This window comes from Enhydra lutris, unplaced genomic scaffold, assembly GCF_002288905.1.
Source record: "Enhydra lutris kenyoni isolate GAN:26980312 unplaced genomic scaffold, ASM228890v2 scaffoldscaffold2, whole genome shotgun sequence".
Taxonomy (NCBI): domain Eukaryota; kingdom Metazoa; phylum Chordata; class Mammalia; order Carnivora; family Mustelidae; genus Enhydra; species Enhydra lutris.
Genome location: NW_019154086.1, coordinates 76,005,160 through 76,029,736, shown reverse-complemented (window position 1 = coordinate 76,029,736; position 24,577 = coordinate 76,005,160). Strand labels below are relative to the sequence as shown.

At 33.2% G+C, this 24,577-nt stretch overlaps 1 protein-coding gene across 2 annotated transcripts in view; it reads left to right on the top strand.

Moving 5' to 3' along the window:
• LOC111148594 (cell adhesion molecule 2) overlaps positions 1 to 24,577 on the top strand; it is a 1,205,598-nt gene that overhangs the window by 1,066,736 nt on the left and 114,285 nt on the right. For both annotated transcript variants that reach the window (XM_022505305.1, XM_022505297.1), the window contains one exon: positions 22,857 to 22,947. In XM_022505305.1, the coding sequence (XP_022361013.1) occupies positions 22,857 to 22,947 (91 nt within the window). The remainder of the gene's footprint in view (positions 1 to 22,856; positions 22,948 to 24,577) is intronic.

Genomic DNA, 24,577 nt, shown 5'->3' with positions numbered 1-24,577 from the left:
ACTGTTCTGGAAGCTGGAAGATCAAGATCAAGGAGCAGGTAAAGGGTTTCATCCTGGTTCATAGATGGCTATCTCCTCTCTGTGTCTGCACATGGCAGAAGGGGCTAAGGAACTCTGCGGCTCTTTTGTAAGAGACCTAATCCTAGTCATAACTTTTCAGTAGCCCCATCTGTAAATATATCACATTGGGAATTAGGTTTCAATGTATGAATTTTAGAGGGACACAGACATTCAGCCTATAGCACCTTCCCTTTCCTATTTTTTATCAACATGTTTTTCAAAATGTAGGAAATTGTATAATTTGATATGTCAAGAGGACCCAGATTATCAGCATTTGACTTAAACTTTTTTTCACTTATATATAAAGTGAAGAAAGATTTAAAAATAATATTTAATTACTAATTTAACTGTAGTTTTCAATATTAATAAAAGAAAATAATTAATCATAACGTTTATTAAAGGTCACCTGCCAGAGACTAATCACTAAAAACCCACCAACAGTCAAGTAAAATCAGATATTTTAGTTTGCTATGGCAGAGAAGATGCGTACCAGATGAATTTCTAGGTCCTGGTAAGAAAGAGTTTGAAGAGCCTTGTTACAGATTTGGGTTTGTCCTGAATATTTTAAAGAGGATTCTGGATTGAGTGCTGTCAGTATTGGGGGCTAATCAAGCATGTGTATGTTGGTAAGTTTTACCTAGAAAGCAAAAGCATTAAAGCATAATTAGATTTGCCATTATAAAGATGCAGCAGTTAATCATGCTAATTTTTTGTGCTTGCTGAGTGTCCTGGTCTCTGTCTTGTTTGAGAACTGGACATGGAATAGACTTGCCTTTGCCTGCTTCTACCTCATAGTCACAGGCAGCTCCAGCTGATTATTGTGTAGATTCTAGAGAATCATTTATGTTTTTGAGAATATTTCAGCTTAGCTGTCAGATGCCAATTGTTAGCCGCCAAAGTCATTGTTACTTTCTTGGGAGTCTAAAATGAAGCTATTATACATATACTTCCTGGGTATTTTTTGCTGTTCACTATATCTCAGTGTGTATTATTAAGCGAACTTCATGGAAGAGGGCAATTGCCTCATTTTTTAGAAAGTTTTACATGAAAAATATTACACTTGCTATCCAATTAAAAATAGCAACTCATTTTATCATATTTTAATATTAAAGTGGCTAGAAGGCAAAGACCATATCTATTTAAATTATTTCTTTTAACATCCAGCTTACCACCATTCAAGTATGTGAAGGTAATTAAAACTAACTGATGATAATGCTGAATGTTCCTTTAGGGATGCAAAACATTCCCCAGAGATGAAATGCAGAGCAGAGAATGGAGAGTGGGGATTAAGCAGTAGTTTGCATTAAAATTAGAGCAAATTGAACAAATTAGGTGTGGTCTTCATAGCTCTGCATAGATACACATGTGCAATATGTATGATGTAGAAATTTCTATCAATGTAAGTGGGCGGAAAAAGGAAGAATTTGAAAAGGAAGAAGGTGATTAGTCTAGAATTTTTGGAACATAAATTTTAGGATTTCTGCATTGTTTTACAATTGCCCCATCATGAATAACCACAAAAGTTGGCCCAAATGGAGGAACATTTAGCATTTTGGACCCCCAGAACATAAGAGTTGTCACTGTTTTCTGTGGTGAGTGACAAAACCAAATATATAATTCTACCATAACGGAAAGTTATGACTATACTTGAAATTAAAATCCTGTGTAATTATGGAAAGGCAAGTTTGATAATAAATTAGGACGTGTTAAACACATAAGGCAAAGAGCAAAAAATATAGTAGGAGGAATTATATTTCTAGGCCTATGTTTTAACTCCATAACCTTATGATACACAATTTAGAAGGACACAGTCTCTAAAGTATTTCATAGTAATCTGCATTTCCTTACAAAATATTAATCATAAATTTTAATGCCATATGAAGGAAAATAGTCTTTTAATTTGAAATTTAAGAAAATGCAGACTTTTCTTTTTTTTTTTTTTAAAGATTTTATTTATTTATTTGACAGAGATCACAAGTAGACAGAGAGGCAGGCAGAGAGAGAGAATGGAGAGAGGGAAGCAGGCTCCCTGCTGATCAGAGAGCCCGATGCGGGACTCAATCCCAGGACCTTGGGATCATGACCTGAGCCGAAGGCAGAGGCTTTAACCCACTGAGCCACCCAGGCGCCCGAAAATGCAGACTTTTCATTGTGAACCACAAATAACTGCAAATTTCACTCAACAAATAACAGCACATGTTGTACCTGAGCAGGGAAAATGCCACTCTCTTTTTTGATAGATGGAAATTCTAATTCATCTTTCTATTTTTATGCAAATCTCCTTGAAAACAATAACTTTTTATTTGTCTGATTTAATTTTTAGAAGAACAGATTGTATAAGTCAGATTTTATTTAATTTTCAGTAAGAATAATGTATCCACACGGACAGCAAGAAGTATGCACAAAACACAGAAAAGAAGAAAATAACTGAACATTCTTTTTCTGTATGTGGCACTGACAAAAATTTCACAAAAAGTCAGCTGTTATTGAAAAGGAGAAACAGAAGAGACAGATTAGTAAAATATTTCAGAGTAATGAATGTTTTAACAACTCATTTTAGTACTGTGGGATTGAACTACCCATATGGATAAATAAGAACCCAAATTTTTAAGTTTCTGTGTGTATATATTCGATATGGTAAATTATATGTATAATAGTCAATATTATATAAATATTAACATATAAATATTAACATAAATATTCAATATATATAAAGTTCATCAAATTGTGAAATCTTATGTTATCATTAATATATTTTTATCATTTACTACTTGGCTATAGTGCCATTCTTTGCTTATAATATAAGTTAATGCTTATATATGCACATCATATCAAGTTCCCCCTTACTCAATGCTCCCAAACCTGTCTAGCCCAGGTCAGTGTCTTTTAAATTATTTTAAGTTGTTATATTAACTATATTTCCACCACTTTTCTATATATTATAGAAAGCACTTGATTAAATGTTTCAGACTATCCAGGTTTATTAGACAGAAAGCTGAGTGTTACAAGTAGATTTTTAAAATAACATCTCACTCATTTGGAGCCTCACTTGTGAAATGCTGATTATCTAATTATCTGGTCTACCACAAATTATCTATGGCCTAGAGGCCAATGAAAAAGGAGTCAGGAAAGGCGAAATGAGAACTCTCTTTAGGTTAAATTTTCAAAAATTAAAATAAATTGTTATTTAGATTAACAAAATGTCACATTAATGCCTGAGGATACTTTGAAAGTGTTTTTTAAGATTTCAAAATATTTCACAAAGCTCGTGTAATGTATACATGCTAGAATCATGAAGTAATCTATGCTCCTTGGCAATAAGATACATTTATCTACCTTAATAAAGGTGCAACCCCTATTTGAGATCCTACTTTTTAAAAAAAATTTAATTAAAGTATAATTGGCATACAATATTTTATTAGTTTCAGGTATACATCATAGTGATTTGATATTTTTGTACATTACAAAATGATCACCATAAGTTTAATTAGCATCTGTCACCATACAAGGTGATTAAAATACTATTGGCTATATTCCCTATGCTGCACATTATATCCCCAAGATAATTTTCTTTTATAACTGGGAGTTTGTACCGCTCAATCCCCTTCATCTATCACCCATCCCTCAACTCTGCCCCTTCTGGTAACCTAGTTTGTTTCCTCTATTTATGGGTCTATTTCTGTTTTGTTCATTTGTTTCATTTTTTTAGATTTCACATATATGTGAAAGTGAAAGCATATGTATTTATCTTCCTCTGACTTCTTTTACTCAGCATAACACCCTGTAGGTCCCCCCGTGTTGTTGCAAATGACAAGATTTGTTTGTTTTTTATGGCTGACTAGTATTTTGTCACACATACACACAAACACTTTTACCTATTCATCTACTGATGGACACTTAGGTTACTTCCATATCTTTACTATTGTCAGTGATGGTGCAATGAACATAAGGGTGCATATCTCTCTTCAGATTGCTGCTTTTGTTTTCTTTGGATGGAACTGCTGGATCCTAGAGTTCAATTAATTTTTTGAGGAAGTGCCATACTGTTTTCCATAGTGGCTGCTCCAATTTACTTTCCTACCAACAGTGCATAAGGTTTTCCTTTCTCCATATTTTCACCAACACTTGTTATTTTGTGTTGTTTTGATAAATAGCCATTCTGACAGATGTGAGGTGACACCTCATTGTGGTTTTGAATTGCATTTCTCTGATAATGAGTGATATTGAACATCTTTTCACAAACTTGCTGGACATCCAAGTCTTATGTAGATTCAGGCCTACTCCTTATTCTTTAATGGGGTTATTTGATTTTCTTGATATTAAGTTGTATAAGTTCTTTACGTATTTTGGAAATTTACCCTTTATAGGATATAGGATTTGCAAATATCTTCTTCCATTCAGTAGTTTGCCTCTTCATTTTGTCGATGGTTTCCTTCACTGTGCAAAAGCTTTTTGGTTTGATGGACTCCTTTTTTTTTTTTTTTAATTTTACTTCTGTGGCCTTTGAGAAGACTGGTTCAAAAAAAAAAAAAAATCTTTGCAAAGACTGATGTCAAAGAGCCTACTGCCCATACTTTCTTCTAGGAGTTTTATGGTTTATGTCTTATATTCAAATTACATCTTAAATTCATTTTCATATATGGTTGTCAAATAGAGTTTTAAACTTTTTCAGGAAGGATACATTCATATATTGCCCATAATGGTATATTATTCACATGTGGTCATGAGGTACATATTTTTTCTTTTATATGTAAAAGAATATTTTACTTATCCCTGCAATATTGAATTATTTAAAATAATTGAATCATTAAATATTTTAAGTGATCTGAGTGCAGGGATTCACTGTTACTATAAAATTTCTGTTATTAATAGAAGTAAACATTTTTTGTTATTAAATCTCAGTGAAGAGATGAATATATATTTATGAGCAGAAATTCCACATTTTAACAAATATTAAATTCATATATTAAACTAATACAATATATTCTTAACTGGCCTTTCCTAATCAATGTTATTATGAAGTTCCTAATCAAGCTTATTTTAGAAGTTTTAACATTATTTTAAGCATACAAATTAATTTCATAAAAAGGCAGTCAAAAATAGCTCTCAAATGATGGAATGTATGTATTGTACAGGTGACAATGTATCATTTGCAGTTAAATTTAAGTCAATTTAATCAAGGAAAAAACTGGATATGAAAATGAGACAGAAATGATTTTGACAAGTAAAAGCAAATATTAAGAAAATAAGCATTAGTGATTCATTTCCAATATTTTTAACTTCTGATTAAATAACTTCTGTTTTTAAAATATAGTTCACTTGATTTTTCCTTTTTTTTTTTTTTCTTTAGTGGGAGAAGGGGGAAGAGGGGCAGGAGGAGGAGAGAGAGAATGTTAGGCAGGCTTTACACCCTGTGCAGAGCCCAACAGAGGCTCAATCTCACAACCCTAAGATCATGATTTGAGCCCAAATCAGGATCAGCTGCTAAACTGACTGAACCACCAAGGCATCCCCAAGGTTGATTTTTCCAAAGTGACTACATATTTAGCATCCAAGATTTTCAAACTGTTCTAGTTCTATTTTCTGATTGTACTATAATATATGTACATACACACAAGAGAAAATATGTACATACACATAAGAGAAAAATATATGGTTAGAAAACTATACTCAATTGATGTATTGAACTTTAGTGGATTAGCTCTTAACATCAGAAAGATTGTCATTACTATTTACTATCTGGGTCCAAAAGACTTTTTTTAATTTATAGGTTTTTATTTTTAAAAGTAGGGTTTTTGTTTGTTTGTTTGTTGTTTTTTTTCTTAAATTGGGGCTTGAACTCTTTTTTTTTTAAATTTTATTTATTTATTTAACAGACAGAGATCACAAATAGGCAGAGAGCCAGGCAGAGAGAGGGAGAAGCAGGCTCCTGTTGATCAGAGAGCCCGATGTGGGGCTCAATCACAGGACCCCAAGATCATGACCTGAGCTGAAGGCAGAGGCTTAACCCCCTGAGCCACCCAGGTGCCCCAAAAAGTAGTTTTCGTTTATTAAAAAAATAGAGGAGAAAGTACAAAGTTCCCATATTTACCCCTACTCCCTTGCATTTTCCCTATCATTATTGTGTATTATTGTAGTACACACATTACAATTGATTAACTAATATTGATAGATTACTGTTAACTAAAGTCTTTTATTTTACATCATTCTTCACAATTTATGTTGTATGGTTCTATAAGGTTTTGACCAGTTTATAATGTCCTGCAGCCGTGGTTACAATATCATACAAAATGCATTCACTGCCCTAAAACCCCCTGTGATTCACCACTGGATTGCTCTTTACCCCTCCTCAACTCCCCGGCCACCAATGATCTATTAGCTAGCTGTATAGGTTTGCCTTTCCTAGAATGTCATGTAGTTGGAGTTATATAGCATATAGTCTTTTTAGACTTTTTTCTTTCACATTTAAGGTTCTGACAAGTGGTTTTGTGGCTTGATAGAACATTTCTTTTTATTGCTAAATAATATTTTACTGTCTGGATATTCCAGAGTTTGTTTATCCATTCACCTATTGAAAACTATCTTAGTTACTGCCAAATTCTGGCAATTATGAATATACCTAGTATAAATACCTGTGCACAGGTTTTTGTTTGAATAGAAGTTTTCAGCTTTCTTGAGTAAATGACATTCAGTTTTAAATTAGAACAAATTTAAGCAAAAGGCAAATTGATTGATTATAAAGAGGCAATGTATCTCAACGTCACTAAGATTAAAACATGAAATTTTAGAAAATCTGAATGTTTATCTTATACTATAAATAGAATTGCTAGTAAGACTATATTTAGCTTTGTAATAAATTGCAAACAAATTTGTACAATGGTGGTATCAATTTGCATTCCTATCAGCAATGAATGAGTGTCCCTGTTGGTCCATGTCCTCACTATTATTTGGAGTTGTCAGTGTTTTGGATTGAGGTCATCCTAAATAGTGGTGGTATCTCATTTTAATTTGCAACTCCACGATGTATGAGGCTGAGCATCTTTTCAGATGCTATTTTTCATTTGCATATCTTTTTTGGTGAGGTGTCTTTAGATTTTTGCCAAATTTTTAATAGGGTTGTTTTTCTGGTTGAGTTTTTTTTTTTTTAATGTTATTTATTTATTTGACAGAGAGAGAGATCACAAGTAGACGGAGAGGCAGGCAGAGAGAGAGAGAGGGAAGCAGGCTTCCTGCCGAGCAGAGAGCCCGATGTGGGACTCGATCCCAGGACCCTGAGATCACGACCTGAGCCAAAGGCAGCGGCTTAACCCACTGAGCCACCCAGGCGCCCCTCTGGTTGAGTTTTAAGAGTTCTTTGCACATTTTGGATACCACTCATTTATCATACACATCCTTTGCAAATACTTTCCTCATTGTCTTTTCATTTTCTTAAAGTGTCTTTCTTGAGAGCAAACATATTTAAGGAAAATTCAACTTAACCATTTTTTTTTTCTTTCATGGATTATGTTTTCAGTGTTACCTAAAAAGTTGCCACTAAACCCAAGCTCAACTAGATTTCTCCTATATTATCTTCTAGAAGTTTTGTAGTTTTGCACTTTACATTTAGGTCTATGATCCATTCTGAGTTAACTTTTGTGAATAATATAAAGTCTATGTGTGGATTATTTTTTTGTATGGGGATGTCCTGTTGTTCCAGCGTTTCTTTTTTTTTTTTTTTTTTAAGATTTTTATTTATTTATTTGACAGACAGAGATCACAAGTAGGCAGAGAGGCAGGCAGAGAGAGAGAGGAGGGAAGCAGGCTCTCCACTGAGCAGAGAGTCCAATGCGGGGCTCGATTCCAGGACCCTGAGATCATGACCTGAGCTGAAGGCAGAGGCTTTAACCCACTGAGCCACCCAGGTGCCCCTGTTCCAGCATTTCTTAAACAAACTATCATTTCTCCACTGAATTGTCTTTGCTCCTTTGTTAAAGATCGGTTGACTTTCAGAGCTCCCCATTCTGTTCCTTGATCTATTTATTTTTACATTAATACCATATTGTCTTGATTACTGTAGCTATATAATGTCCTGAAGTTGGGTAGTATCAGCCCTCTGACTTTCTTCTTCTTCAATATTGTAATTTTATCCATATTTGTAAATTTATAATTAAAATCATTATAAATTTGATTATAATTAAGGCAGATATAATAATCTGTATATTAAGCTTTATTGTATTAATCCTTGATATGTGAGGAAAGAATGCAATTATCATTCACCATCTGGATCTAAGAGACACGTTATTTTAGATTTTTAGGTTGTAAGTTTTTTTTTTTTTTAAATAATGTTTAGATGTAATAATAAACTGGTAGGGAAAAACAGAATTATTATACTCTTCAATAAGAGTTTAATAAATATAGGGGCACCTGGGCTCTGGTGGTGAAGCCTCTGACTCTTGATCTCAGCTCAGGTCTTAATCTCAGGGTCATGAGTTCAAACCCCATGTTGGTCCAGCATATATAAAATAATAATAATAAAAATTTAAATACAGCGACCTTGAATTTCTATTCCATATTTCCTGGATTTGATGATATATCTATCCAAAGTGGGCAACAACTGTCATGTATGCTCCTAGAACATACCGTATTATAAATACTAAGGTCAGATTTCAAATATACATCTCAAATGTGTACTATTTAGTCATTGTTTCTGGTTCTTCTTACACTTGCATTTTCAAAATGAAATACTCTAAAAATGATGGTTCATAATTTTGTCAAAGACAGTAAAGGTATCTTTGCCCTGTAATTGCAAGCATTTCATTTTTAAAATTTCATTATCAAATGCTTTCATCATTTATCCCCTTATGAACTATATAAATTCTTATGTGCAGAGATCATAAAAATGAAAGAATGTTGTCATATTTCCTTTTTAACAAAACCGAGTTGCAAAATATTATGTGATGAAGTCCTCCCTTTGTTTCCTTAGAAACAAATTGTTTATATATTGATTTTTGAGTTTAATAAAATGCATCTGAGATTTCATATGTGAAAACTTCTGTTTCACCATCATTAGATTCTTGAGTTCTACTGTTTTCTCTCTGAATTTATCATCTAATCTGTCTAATAATTTTAAGATATCTTTCTCTGTCAATTTTCTTTACTTGCTACTCTGAGAAGGAAATGAAAGATTCAGAATTCTCAACTGATCATGAAAGCTAACCAACCAACAAACAAGCAAACAAAACTAGAATGATTGTGTTTTTATTTCCAAACTTTTCTTCTACTTCTATGTAAGAAAACATAAAACCTAAGCAACCCTATAAGTAAATAGGGATGAGACAACCATGCTCATTTATATCACTCTTGCATAATCCATCCATACCAGCACCGTCTAATAGAATTTTCTGTGATGATGGTAATATTCTTATCTGTCCCAAAATAGTAAGTAGCCGATGTCTAGCTACATGGAGCTACAAAGCACTTGAAATGTAGATCTTGTAACTAAAAATGTATGGTTTAAATTTTATTAAATTGCAGTCAATTTATATTGACATTTAAATAGCCACATGTGACTAGTGGCTACTACATTGGACACCACCACTCTAGATGATTTCATCATACATCTATTTTTTTATCATGTCATTTCTTTTAGCATAGTTGGGGACAATTGATGAGTTAGGGTCAAGTTCATGATGAAGTAATTCATAGAATCCTAAAGTAGCAAGGTTCCTCATACTACAGAAAATATTACACTGTTATAATTTCATAATGTATCTTAGATTTACAAGAGTCCAGTACCTTCATATCATAATTGCAAGAGAGAATAATTTAAAATCTATCTTAAAAAGTGAATTCTCTCTTTGTTTTTTGGAGGACCTCTAAGAAAGGATACAAATCATGAAATACTTTCTCTAAATGTATTTAGAATTGTTTTCTTTTTTTAAAGATTTTATATATTTGACAGAGAGAGACACAGTGAGAGAAGGAACATAAGCAGGGGGAGTGGGAGAGGGAGAAGCAGGCTTCCCACTGAGCAGAGACCCCCCCCCCCCAATGTGGGGCTCAATCCCAGGACCCTGGGATCATGACCTGAGCTGAAGACAGCTGATTAACGACTGAGCCACCCAGGTGCCCCTAGAATTCTTTCAAAAAGACACTCAACAACTAAGATTGAGGCCATTGCACACTAATGATATACTGAGGGTTAAACTTGCATACCTTTTCTAGGAGGAAATATTTAATTTATATTTTAATGAACAAGGCTAGTGATTTTAGTGATTGTTTTAGTGATTATTACAGAGTTGCATAAAGTTATATTCTGATCTTCAAAATGCCTTTCAGTTTTCTTTGTGGTACCTACAATTTTAGAATTTGTGATTTCGTTTTTGATTAAAGTAAAGCATAGAATGATTACACTGGAGCTCATAAGTGATGATCAGAGCCTATCTATTCTTTGAGGCAGTATATAAGCTGTGCTGTATAGAGATGGACTGTGCTCTTATAAGACTAGAGTGTTTGGTGTCCAAATACAGGTTAACAACCACTGGAGTAAGATTAAAAAATATATATATATATATATATATATATATTTTTTTTTTGAATGTAGTGTGACCTTGAAAATCAATACTGCATTTTTTAAGAGTTTATTTATTTATTTATTTATTTGAATGCGAGAAAAACAGAGACCATACTTGCAGATAGAGGGACAGAGGGAGAAGGAGAAGTAGACTCCCTGCTGAGCAGGGAGCCCAACATGGGCCTTGATCCCAGGACCCTGAAGATCATGACCTGAGCCAAAGTCAAACTAAGCCACCCCGGCACCCCTCAACACTACATTTTTTAAAGTTCAAGTTCTGAAGTCAGATAATACTAGGTTGAAATTCAAGCTTCCCTAAGTAACTTTATGCTAGTCACTCTAAACCTAATTTCCTCATCTGGAAAATGTACCTACTTCATATTTTCTGTAAGGATTAAATCAAATAATTTTTATAAGTGTTTGGCTTTCTATTATTATCATTAGGAAGGTAACATATACCTTATGACTGCAAACAAGTTTAGCAAATACTTTCTCTGAGGTCTATATATTATAAAAGAAAATTGAAAAACCTTGAGACTACAAATAGGGAACCAATGAAAGAAGTAAAAAGAATATATAAAAAGATTATTTGCTTTGTAATTTTGCCCAGGACTTAACATTATTCACCAATACTGAAAAAAAAAAATGATCTTAAATTTGGTGATTATGCTAAGTGAATCAGACTGAGAAAGACAAATACCTAATGTATGATTTCACTCTTTTGTGGAATCTAAAAACCAAAACAAATGAATAAACAAACAAAAAGTAGAATCAGACCTTTAAATACAAAGAGCAAACTGATGGTTGCCAGAGGGAGGGAATTGAGGGGCAGGGAGCAAAATGGTTGAAGAGGAAAGTGCTATACAGGCTGCTAGTTATGGAATGAATAAGTCACAGGAATAAAGGACACGGCATCAGGAATATAGTAAATGATACCGTAACATTGTATGGTGACGGATAGTAGCTACACTGTGGTGAGCACAGCAAAGAAATATTGAATCACTGGGTTATACACTTGAACCAAATATAACACTGTGTGTCAACTATACTCAGTAAAAAAATTAAAAACGTGATGATATTGGGAAAACAAAAATAATTTGTAAAATATTTTTTCTTCCCATTAATAAAAGATATAAATAAAACCTTTTTATCCTAAAGGAAACAGCTCATGGAGACAATCTACTATAATAACTATGTAGTTATTTTTTGATTTGGCTTTTCTCAATTTAAACATGTTTCAAAATATACACTAAATGTAAGGACTATTACTGTATTTTTTTTTATTGTTACTGTGATGATGATGATGATTATGATGATTTTAGCCTTTGTCAAATTTACCAGAATGACATAAAGGGGGACATTTTATTTCTGTTTAGCTTTTAAAGATTTATTTATTTAATTTAGAGAGAAAGAAGGACAGACAGAGTGAAAGCACAAAGGGGGGAAGGGCAGAGGGAGAGAGATTCTCAAGCAGACTTCCTGCTGAGCATAGAACCCCATGTGGGGCTGGATCCCACCACCAGAGATCAGGACCAGAGCCAAAATCAAGAGTCAGAGTTTTAACCAACTGAACCACCTAGGTACCCCAAAAGGGGACATTTTAAAGATTAGATAACATATGAAACAAAACCAAACTTGATAGTTAACTTAATAGTTAATGAACATGAAATGAGATATTAATTCCCTCACTAAGATGTATAGTTTTATATTAAGTCATCATGTTTGACTTAATCTATACATTGTCTATTAATGTATGTTTGTTAAATAAATACTCAGTGCTTAGGCCATCCCACAGCAGATTTATAAAATCTAAAACAATTTTATATTAATGTGTTCATTTCATTATTTACTTTTTCTTTTTGCATCCCTGTGATGAATTCTATTCCTGTGACATAATACATTTTCTTTAATTTACCAAAACCACAAACAACGTGAAAATATTTAGAAACACAATGAGTACTGGTTTTTCATTTTTATTTTAAATAATGATTTGGAGCTTTATTTATTTATTTTTTTAATGTGCTTTCAGAACTGTCAAAATTTTCTAGGTAGGTAGTCATGAAATTTAACATGTGGCCTTCCTGCCTTTCCTAAATAATCAATCTCCAGTGTCAAAGCTATCAACTAGCTAAATCTATCTTTGTCTCCCACAGCACGGCTAACTCTATCACTGTTGAATTAAAACTATGCATTTTACACCACCATATCAGACCATTAAATACAAGAGCACATCATTTGATAAATTATTATAATTATTTTAATTATTATAAATTCCAAATTATAAATTCCTTCATTCCCTATACTTTGTAATTATTCTAAGAACTAGAATAAAATATTGGAGAAACAATTATTTTAAACTAAAATATAAGTAAGAATAAATGAGATAGAGAAAATGCACTTAAAGTAATGTACTATAGAGTCTACAGTTGTAGAAATTTATGAATTAGAGTATAAACAGAAATATTGATGTTGTTATCTATACTTCTGCAACCTTTTTCTTTTACTTAAGATTTTCCTTGTGGCTCAACTTCATAATAGAAACATTTTGCTTCTAATAGCTCCCTGATCCATTCAGTTTTACCCACTGCCAAATATCTTCTAAACCCTGGTTCTGACCCTGATACTCACTTGATTATACACTTAAGATGGTGTCTTATTGCCTCTAACATGGTGTCCAAACTCTTTAGCCTGATACTGAAGGTTTTGAAAATACACCCCTCTATAACATTGCTTTTGGCACCTCTTTAGAGATAATGCATCCTAGAGTTTACATTATTTCTAGATGTCTCACATATAACTCATATACAGTCCCATTCTTCTTTTCATCAACCCCTTGTTCAACTCTTTGTTTGAATTCCCCTATTTTCTCTACCTCTAGAAAAATTTTGTCAGCTCAAGTATTATGTATTCTTTGAATTGTTTCAAGTGCCTCTTCTCTGGGTAACTTTCTTTGTTTCTTTTTCTTTTCTTTCTTTTTTTTTTTTTTTTTAAGATATTATTTATTTATTTAACAGACAGAGATCACATGTAGGCAGAGAGGCAGGCAGAGAGAAGAGGAAGCAGGATCTCCGCTGAGCAGAGAGCCCAATGCGGGGCTCGATCCCAGGACCCTGGGATCATGACCTGAGCTGAAGGCAGAGGTTTTAACCCACTGAGCCACTGAGGTGCCCCACTTTCTTTGTTTCTGACAAATACATATAATCTCTTCCTCGATAACACCCATAATACACTGTCAGAGTGCTATGTTGCTTTCAGTTTTGAATTTTGCATGATTTTGAACTATACATAATTTATCTTTCTGCTTTGGATTAAAATACTATAGGCTACTATATTTGTGGATGTATAACACTTGACTAGTAGTAGCAATGGGTCTTATGCCCACCCTGATTTGTACATATTTGTTGAATAAATAAAAGATTGACACAAAAATAATTTTTCATTAGAATCAAAAGGAATTTAACAAACTGTTGAAGGAAAAGTACCTGATAGTTTTGAGCATTCTTTGCATAATGTTGTGAGTTAAAAGGAAAGTTAAAAGTTTGAGTTTTATTATAAAATTACACACAGGGGAAAAATTGGACACTTTAGAAAAAAATCAGTCTTACACAGAGGAAATACATAACAGCTGAAATGGTTCTACTTAACTCTTGGTGTATCAACATGAAAAGTGGTCAACCTTGAAGTGTAGACTGAGTTTGCTTTGTAGCTTTTTACTTGTAAAGTATAATGGCCTTTCTCAGAGTATTCAATACTTCCTTCATTTCAGAAGTAGAGATATGAGATATGAGAATAGACCAAGCATTCCATATAAATGTACACGGTTTCATAGTTCTTTGGTCATTCCCAATCCATTGTAACAAGGTAGAGCTATATAGGTAATGAATAAAGTGAAGGTAAACATTTTGCAGGAGGCTACTATTGACATCTTGGGCCAGGTAATTCTTTGTTGTGAAGGGGATATCTTTTGTACTGTAGGATGTTCAGTAACCTTCCTGTCCTCTATCCATTAGATGCTAATGGTATTCCTTCTATATGTCCTCCATGTTGTAACAAGCAAAAATATCTCCAGATATTGCCAAATGTCCTTGGGTGTGGGGTGCACAATTGCCTCTAACTGAGAACTATTATTTATTTTAGAGTAAACTTCAAAGTGGCTTCAGAAATTTGCATAGGTGACTTTCTTTAGTATTAATGTAATTACCGAGAGATACTTATAAGGGTGCTAATTAAATTATTTTTTCCAGAAACTTCTATAAAATAACATTGCTATAAAGCAAAGAATCATAACTCTTTCATTTACAAAATACTTAAAAGTTTCTAAATTTTCCTTAATAGAAATTTGCTGTGGGAATATTTCTGTATTATTTTATAGAGAAGAGAAATATGTTGCTGAGAAGGATATATCATAATAAATAAGGGAATATATTTCTTTATTTTTAAAATATTTTCCCAGTTTTATTGACAAATAATTTTGATATATAATTCACATATAACACTGTATTAATTTAAGGCATATAGTATAATTATTCAGGATATATATATATATAAATGATTACTATAATGTTTATTTAACATCATCACTGCACATAGTTAAAATAATTTTTCTTGTTATAAGAAGTCTTAAGATCTGTTCTCTTAGCAATTTTCAAATACACATATAGTATTACTAACTATAGGCATCATGTTATACGTTATATCTTCAAAACTTAAAAATCTTGTAACTGGAAGTCTGTACCTTTTAACGTCCTTCACTCAAAAGAATATTTTCATCTGCTGAAGAGATGGGGGGGGAATGTAATACATAAAAACAAGAGAAGAAGAAGAAGAGGAGATTATCAGGCAGACTGACATATGGTTTACATGTAAAATTCAGTAGCATTGCCAGATAGGTTTTATAACTTGCAGATCATATAGAGTCAAAGCAAATCTTTTGCCAGTTTCCAATCCAGCCAAATGGAGAAAAGAGTTGGTTTTAAAGAACGATAGAGGACACAGAGTTTACTACAAAAGTACTAGCAATTCCTAGCATCATCTAAGAGGGAAAGGAAACACAAGCTTATTGAGGTAAGTGAAGATCAGAGAACAAGACTCAAACTGCGTAAATGATTTATGATTATAAAACTAGGGTGAATGACTCCTCTGAGACTTACCTTCATGTTCTACACAATAGGTCAACAACATAACCTTTCTGGTATGCTGTAGGAGAGTGTTCACTGAGCCAATAGATACAGAATATTTACAACAATGACTATTATTTACTAAATATTTGCCCAATTTTCATTACCATTAGAAGATTAACTATAACAAATGAATTTGATTTATAACACACTAGTGGTTGGAAAATATTAATTAAAATTCATTACTCATTCATTTATTCAACAAATATTTAATTGAGGGCCAGGAGTTATTCTAGAACCAAGGATAAAGCACTGAACAATGTAGACACTGCTCAGATGAGTTTGCTTTTCTAAGAATATACTAAATACTCAGTAGCATCATTTATGAAAACTAACACCAGAGCTTTAGGTGTTACACTGTGAATGTTATAATGTTATGTTACAATTCTGGTGAAATAATGGATATAAATGGGTAATGGTACTATGACTCATATGCTCTAGAAACTATACAAATGTTAAATGAATTATTTGGGAGTACTCATAGGAAATAACTTTTGTGAACCCATAAAATGATCAAAATAATATTTTGCTTTTAACCAAGGATCCTCATAATGTCATGGACAATGCATGCAACTGACTGATGTTTTAAGTTATAAACCACTTTTGTTCACTCAATATATTATACAATATGGAATGATACAGTATGCTGATAGTAGATATTAGTTTACAATTGCTTCTTTTATTTGGAAATTTTTTCATCATCCGTAACAGGCTGATGTTCTTTATAATCTTAAATTTCTGTTGTATTTCTTTTGTTATGGAAGAGGTAAGTTTTTTTTCTTTTTTTATTGATAAAACGTTTGATTTAAAACTTCTTTTTATTCATCTACAGAGCCCTTAGTGACGGATAAACATTGAACCCCTGACACTAAATACTTTAAGAGCTTGTGCGTTTAAGATTGTCCATTAGGTGGTTTAATAGTAGCTGCATCACTGATCTTTTCTCCTTTCTAAAATCTTTGTTAAGGATATAGAAAATCCATTTCACTGGATCAATATCTTCACTTTGATTCAAATTCTGAGTTGTTCAAATAAAACAAGAGGTGTCCTTACTGCCAGGTTCATAAAGCTTTTAAAATTTTGATTAAAAAAGAATCATTTGTGCATCAATCTATCTCTTGATAGTAATTGTGCCTGTTTCTAAAGGAAACCCAGAATTTGTCAGATAAGTAAAAGAAATAACACAAGACTAAATGTGGTTTTTTTCACATTTTAATAATTTTAAAAATAGATTTTAAAGAGAGATATTTTTCCTACAAAAATCTTAGAAAGGAGATATTGTGCTTTTAAAATAGCTGCATATTTTTTGCTTGTATGCTAGGAAACACTGAAAAATAATTTGTGGATGAATGAATATATCCCTGTTTTCTATATTCTTATTCAAACTTTCTCATTTTCTTGCATTTTGAAAGAAATAAGAAGCAACTAATTCATTTATACACTGAACATTTAAAGAGCTCTTACCTTTAAGGCATTTTGTTAGGAGATTATAACATATAATTAGATAGGTTAAGATCTTGGATCCTGAATGCTCAAAATGTAGTTAATGAAATAACCATATAAAATATATATATATTTTACTAAGTGTAGTGTTTTATAATAATAGTATATATCCTGTATTCTAAAATAATTTAAACCTAATTATTTACTGTTCTCTGCCATCTGCATGTTTTTTATATATGATGGACATTAGATCTTGTGTAAAATATATATGATTCTATATAGACATGTTCGATAAATATGGTGTTAGGGTTCATTTACTTGAAGTCCTTTTAAAACAGAGATGGAAATTATTTCAAAAAGCTGAAACAAAGCTAAGATAAATTTATAGCAATAATAATGCATTTTTACTAACCTCCTTTTACTATTACTAATTGGTACAATGTAATACATTATATTAGTAATTTGAAATACCATACATATCCACAAAGAACTGAAGAATGTCACTCTGTTAAGAAGTGGTTTATTTGGGGGTGCCTGGGTGGCTCAGTGGGTTAATCTGCTGCCTTCGGCTCAGGTCGTGATCCCAGGGTCTTGGGATCAAGTCCTGCATCGGGCTCTCTGCTTCGGCAGGGAGCCTGCTTCCCCCTCTCTCTCTCTGCCTGCCTCTCTGCCTACTAGTGCTCTCTGTCTGTCAAATAAATAAATAAATAAATAAGTGGTTTATTTGTAACATGAATATTTAAGATTAATTTTACATACAACAGTCCCCAAAAGGTTTCAATTAAACCCTTTTTAGTATTTTAGGATTAATATATCAAACCAATAAGAAAGTATAAGGAAATCCTTAGCGTATTCATTCATTTAAGAATTTATTTATTAAGCACAGAATTTGTATAAAGCATTATGCAAGATACTGAAGATATAGCCATGACTGTTTAAAAATTATACCAAGGTGATAGCGAACATGTAGAAGAGGCATCTGATCAAACTCAAGGGTAAGGAATGATTGCTCTCAAAATGTTTCAAGAGTTTCAAGAGTTAAATAAGCTCTCCCAGAATGGAATATTCCAGATAATTTGTATAAAATTTATTCAAAGAATGAAAATGAATGTTAGAAGGCAAGAGAGGGGGGCTTCTTGGTAGCTCAGTTGGTTAAGCATCTGCCTTTGGCTCAGGTCATGATCTCAAGATCCTGGGATCAAGCCCTTTGTCAGGCTCCCTGTTCAGCAGGGAGTTTTCTTTTCCTTCTCCTCCTGCTTGTATTTGCTTGCGCTCTCTCTCAAATAAATAAATAAAATCTTAAAAAAAAAAAAGGCAAGATGATAAAGTGTACAGATCACATGAGATAAAGGCGATACTAATGATTTTGCTATCAGTCTTAAGAGCAAAGATTAAGCATTCAGGGTTTAACCAGAACATTGCTGTTATCAGATTTATCTGTATTTTTTTCTTAAAGATTTTATGTATTTATTTTAGAAACAGAGAGATAGCATGAGCAAAGGGGAGGGTTAAAGGGATAGGGAGAGAGTCCCAAGCAGACTTCACATGTAGTGTGGAATCCAACCTGAGGCTCCATCTTACAACCCTGAGATCATGACTTGAGCTGAAATTAAGAGTCAGATGCTCAACTGACTGAACCATCCTGGTGCCCCTGTCAGATTTATGTTTTGAGAAGACAACTTTGTTTAGTTCTAAAAATCAGATTTTAGGGAGACAAAAACTGACATGAGAGAGAGAGAGACCATTCACTATCGCTATAAACTAGATAAAAGAAGTAGTTGTGGAGATATAAGAAAGAAATGAGCAGATTTGAAAACTATTCAGGACATAGATCAACCAGAATTAATTAATTGGTTGAAGATAGAAATCCAAGGAAACAGAAGGTGTCTAGTGTATGTAGCTGGATGGAGGCTGGCAGTATCTAAAGAACAAGAGATTGCCAGTTAAAGAACATGGAGGTAATGGTTGGAGAGCTGGAGTTCATTTTGGACATGGTAAAGGCACTATGTCTTTTAGATATCTGAGGGGACATGTCAAATGGGTGCTGCATATATTTCAGTGTAGCTTGTGGTACAGAATTGCCTCAGAATATAAACCTGAGAATGACTGGTTACTACCTAGAATCTAAAGAGATGGGTGTGGCTGAAAGGACCCAGCCAAAATTAACATGAGAACAGATCATGAATTCCATTCTTGGTGATCTCAGTATTTAAAGGCTAAATGCAAAAAGACAACAGAACCTGAGAAATAGTAGCCAGAGATATGAGTTGAATCAGAAACATGTGGGGGTAGGGGGACACAGAAAGCGGGGTGTTATGAAATCTAGCAAACATAATTTGTAGGCATAGAAACTAATCAACATTTTGAATAATTCGAAGTAAAATAAAAGAACATTGTATCATATCCCTTGATTTTGGTTACTTTAGAGGTTATTTGGTGGTCTTCCTGAAAGTTTGTAGAAATACATGCAAATAATATTATTTGCTCTAGCATTTTCTTGTAACTAAAATTCTGTATTTTGGATATAAATGGAATCTGCAATCATGCCTCCAGGGATTATGTGTGATACAAATTCTCACCTTTAATAAATTGCTTAAACAAAAACTGGTAAAGCTAAGAGAAACCGGGCCATATTCTGTTTTCCTCTATTCTAACAGCTACCTGTCATTATATATTTTACCTTAATGAAGCAGATACTAGTGGTGACTTGCCCATATCCCTTTAGCAAACACCATTTTTGTGCACTGAGTTGACTAAGCATGCCAGGGAAATAACCTTCCGCCTCCCTTCAGAGTAATCCTCAACCAAACACTAATGAAAATTGGTAAATATTCCTTAAATACTCCTGCCCCTTGCTCATCAAGTAAGATAAGTCTGAGGCATGCCCTATATTGTCTCTCAGAGTTCCAGGGCAGAATCGAATCCTGGTTGCCCATCATGTCATCTGCTCAATAGCACATTCTTTATTTACTTCCTTCTCTTCATGTCTCACATTCCAGTCCTTCCTAATATCACACCCATAAAAGACGTGTCTCAGGGTCTATTTGTTAGATTTCTGTATTTGTCAGAACAAAACTAATAACACGTATATATAGAAAAGGAGACTTACTATAAGAAGTTGGCTCACACAGTTATGAAGGCTGCAAATCCCAAGACCTGTAAGCTGAGTTGCCAAGCTAGAGACCCAGAAGAGCTGATGATTTAGTTCCAGTTTGAGACCAAAACAGGAAAAAAAGTTATCTTCTAGCTTGGAGGCCATCAGACAGGAAGAATTGTCTCCTATTTGGGGAAGGATCAGCTTTTTTGTTTTATCCAAGCCTTCAACTCATCTGACAAGGCCCAGCCACTTTAGGGAGAGCAATCTGTTTCACTCGGTCTACTGATTTACATGTTGATCTCTTATAGGGGTACCTGGTAGCTCATTGGGTTAAGTGTCTGACTCTTGATTGCAGTTTAGGTCATGATCTCAGGGTTGTGGGATCAAGCCTAGGGTTGGACTCAATGCTGGGTATGGAGCCTGCTTAAGATTCTCCATCTGCCTCTCCCCATACTTGTGCTCTCTAAATCAATCAATCAGTCAATCAATCAAATCTTAACAACAACAACAAAAAAGTTCATTTCTTACAAAAATACTGTCACTGAAATACCCAGAATAATGTTAAGGCAGGTATCTGAGCACCCCGTGGTCCAGTCAAGTTGACACAAAATTAACCATCATAGACACCCAAGTTAACACAGCTCTCTTCTCTAGAATCACACTTTGTGAGCTTTTTTTCTTCCACCTTTTTTTTCCTCTGGAACTGAATCTTGCTTCTGCTTGTCAGGATGAAATATATTTTGCTATATGCATATATGTTCAAAGTTCAAAAGACAATAGACCTCATTTTCCAGAATAATTTTGGCTCATACTTGTTACCCTGTATAATTGTTGATATTTCGCCTTCACTTTTTGAAGAAAACATTATAGAATCATCCTAGTCAATAACTGATTCCGTAAATGTGATGGTGATAATCAAAAAATTGCTGAAGTATAATTTAATCCTTTATTAAATTATTTTTTTCCTACCATTTAAAAAAGTATGATGAAAATGTGTCCTATTTTGTCAAGTTTCCCCCTGCCTTGGGTTATTTCACACTGAAATCTTTACCATAATCTATAAGGAATCCCTATTTGCAACCAGGATATTATTGTTGATTACCAAGAATGTATTTTCTTGCTTAAAAGATTGGAAAAAAAGTATTGAAAATCTGTAAATAATTTATAAGTATGATGTAAGGTCTTCCACAGGATCCTATTTTACTGTTTGATATATGACAAGTCTGAATAAAACTTTCCTGAAGTAACCTAAAAGTAACCTGAAAGTTATACTGTTGATAGATACTTATTTAATTGGTTCAAAATCAGAGTGTGAGTATAACCCTGGGTGGTTCAATTCTTCCATCATCCCTAAGGGAAGGGTGAAAATAATCATGACTGTCTGGAATGTTCAGAGACTATTTTGTTTATTGTTGAGGATGCAAAGGTAAGAGCAGGAAGCTATTCCATGTTGATAGGAATTCCATGTTGTGTTGGCCACACAATGCCAAGACTAGCAAAGTCTCATAGAGCAGTGAGCATGTTTACATTGTCTCCTTTTTTAAGTTTATTTTCCATTTCTTCTATGAAATAGGTGTCTATGTGTTGATTAAACAGTATTAAATGTGGCACAAAAGCTATCCATATTAATGTCAAAAAGTATTTTTGAATCCTCTTTTACCAAGGATGATTTTATTTTTAAATCGAAATTTAAAAAAAATTACAACAAATGTTGCCTTATATATAACAAAAGGTTAACTTTTAGTAATTTTCTACACAATTATTTTAAATTATTTGCTGACTGTACATTAGAGCAAACAACATGTGCTAAGTGCTGCATTACTGCATTTTCTTTCTTTTTTTTTAAAGATTTTATTTGTTTATTTGACAGAGAGATCACAAGTAGGCAGAGGCAGGCAGAGGGAAAGGGGAAAGCAGGCTCCCTGCTGAGCAGAGAGCCTGATGCAGATGCAAGGCTCCATCCCAGGACCCTGAGATCACGATCTGAGCCAAAGGCAGGGGCTTAACCCACTGAGCCACCCAGGCGCCCCTGCATTCCTGCATTTTCAAAAAGATCCTGCATAATGATTATGAGACAGTAGTTGATCCTGAGTTCTTTGAGGGTTCTTTATTGTGAGTCCTGGTATTCCTGCAACAGAAAACTGCTGTTATTCAAATGTACATAAATGCACTTGGCCCATAATGATAGTATTCATAGCCATCTATAAATAGTTGAAGAAACAATTGTATGAAATGCTTGATATTCATCTGAACCACATTTTGCAATTTCAGTTTTATATTCAGATTTCAGAAATAGTTCTACAGCGGGGTTCATAAGATATTCAGAAATCTTTGTTAACGTTCCATAGACAGGATGGTAGCTTCTTAAAACTGAATATTGTGTTTCACCAAATCTCAGAAATCCCTTGTAAATGTACACACTAATAAGAAAAAGCCTGAACACATGCCATGATGTACAATTATGAAATATATATATTTATGTGTATTTAGTGACCTTTCTTAATATTCCTTTTCATTTATTTTCTAGATACACCATCAGTTAAGATTATACCATCCACTCCTTTTCCACAAGAAGGACAGCCATTAATTTTGACTTGTGAATCCAAAGGAAAACCACTGTAAGTGATTTAATGAGCACTAAAGTTTTTCACTTTTTCCTCCTATCCTGCTTTGATTTCAGACTTTAACTGAAGAAATCCACTGTTTTTTGTCTTTTCTTGGTGGGCAAAGTGATCTCTAGAACAGAAATCCCCTGAACCATGTCTTCATTAAGTATCTGTGGAAGACTGGTCTTTTACTTTGTCATCTAGTGAAGTTTCTGGGAAGGTTTCCAGCTGTGATTTTTTTCCCTTTTATTTCTAGTAAGATATTTCAACCTGAAAGGAAAGTGGGCTTAATCAGTCACTGTTTACATCATAAGACTGATAGACATTACACATTGCTAAATTTAGTTCTCCTATGAAAATCTTTGAAAATACTGAAGCATCCTCAAAATATTCTCAAGTTTTAAAGTTAAATGGGAAATCATTTTCATAAGAAGGGAAATCACATCTACATTTCTAATGTAGCCTCAAGGAACATAATTTGTGAATGTGAGATGTTTCAACATTTTCAATTAGAAAATAATTTCATTATTAGAATATATAGTTCTAATATTTAACTTTTTGACATTCATGTTTATAAACAACTAACTCATAGAAAATCTTTTTCATGCAAAATTCAAGCACAGATTACCCAAATATGCATGACTCAAAGACTATTTGACAGCACTTTGATCTTTCTAATATGGTAACAGTCTAGGTTGTGCTGAAAGTCATTTATTTGATTTTTTAAAAAGCTTCCAATTGATTTGCAATTTGTTTAAATTTTAATAGGAGGAATTTAATTGTTTTCCATGTAAAACTATATGGGCTAGCTTTTGTGCAAATCAAGTTAAGTTACTAAAAAGTTATTTCTAATAGAAATTTAGATTTCTTATTATTACATAAGGAATTTTTCTAAAAGACCATTAAGGCAGAATCCTGAAATTTGAACTTCTTCAGTTGTATGATATTACAATTTTAATACACTAAGTGAATTCACACTTTCTTTATCAAAGTTTTGTTATTTTAAAACTATTCTGGCTTCCAGTATTATTTTCTAAAGACACAAACATATAAAGAATATTCGACAAATTAATCCACTGTTTTTCCTCTATCTTTTAAGAAACATTTAAGGCATTTTATACTCTGAAAGGAACAAACTTTTTCATAATAGCTTTACGAAATATATTCTATGCAATTCACTTTCCTAGCTCTTACTTTCCGATACGATTAAATTGCTTATATAAGACGTTTTTCAACTGCAGTATGCTGAGTGTGACAGTGCATTTAGGTATTAAAGCTTTAAGAAGAGCTTTTGGCTACAAGTTCAGTACTCTTAACTAGAAAAAGAAGTATAATAGACTCTACTCAGTTTTAGACATACTAAAATCCTGATTTCTTTAGTCCTGATTCTATGTATCTCACAACAGAATTTCTTGCCTAACTTTTCCTTCCATCCACACACCTGTTGCTTTCACATATTATTTCCCATGTCAGTCTGTTCCTCCTCCTCTCTCTCTCTATTTGCTTCAGCTTCTATTGTTGTTTTGTTTGTTTGCTTTTTTTTTTTTCCCTCCTCATAATCTCAGAGGTCAGCATATGGGGATGTGAAGGAACATGATCATGATGAAGGCATAGCAAGGGAGTTTTACTTTTACCTTTTCTT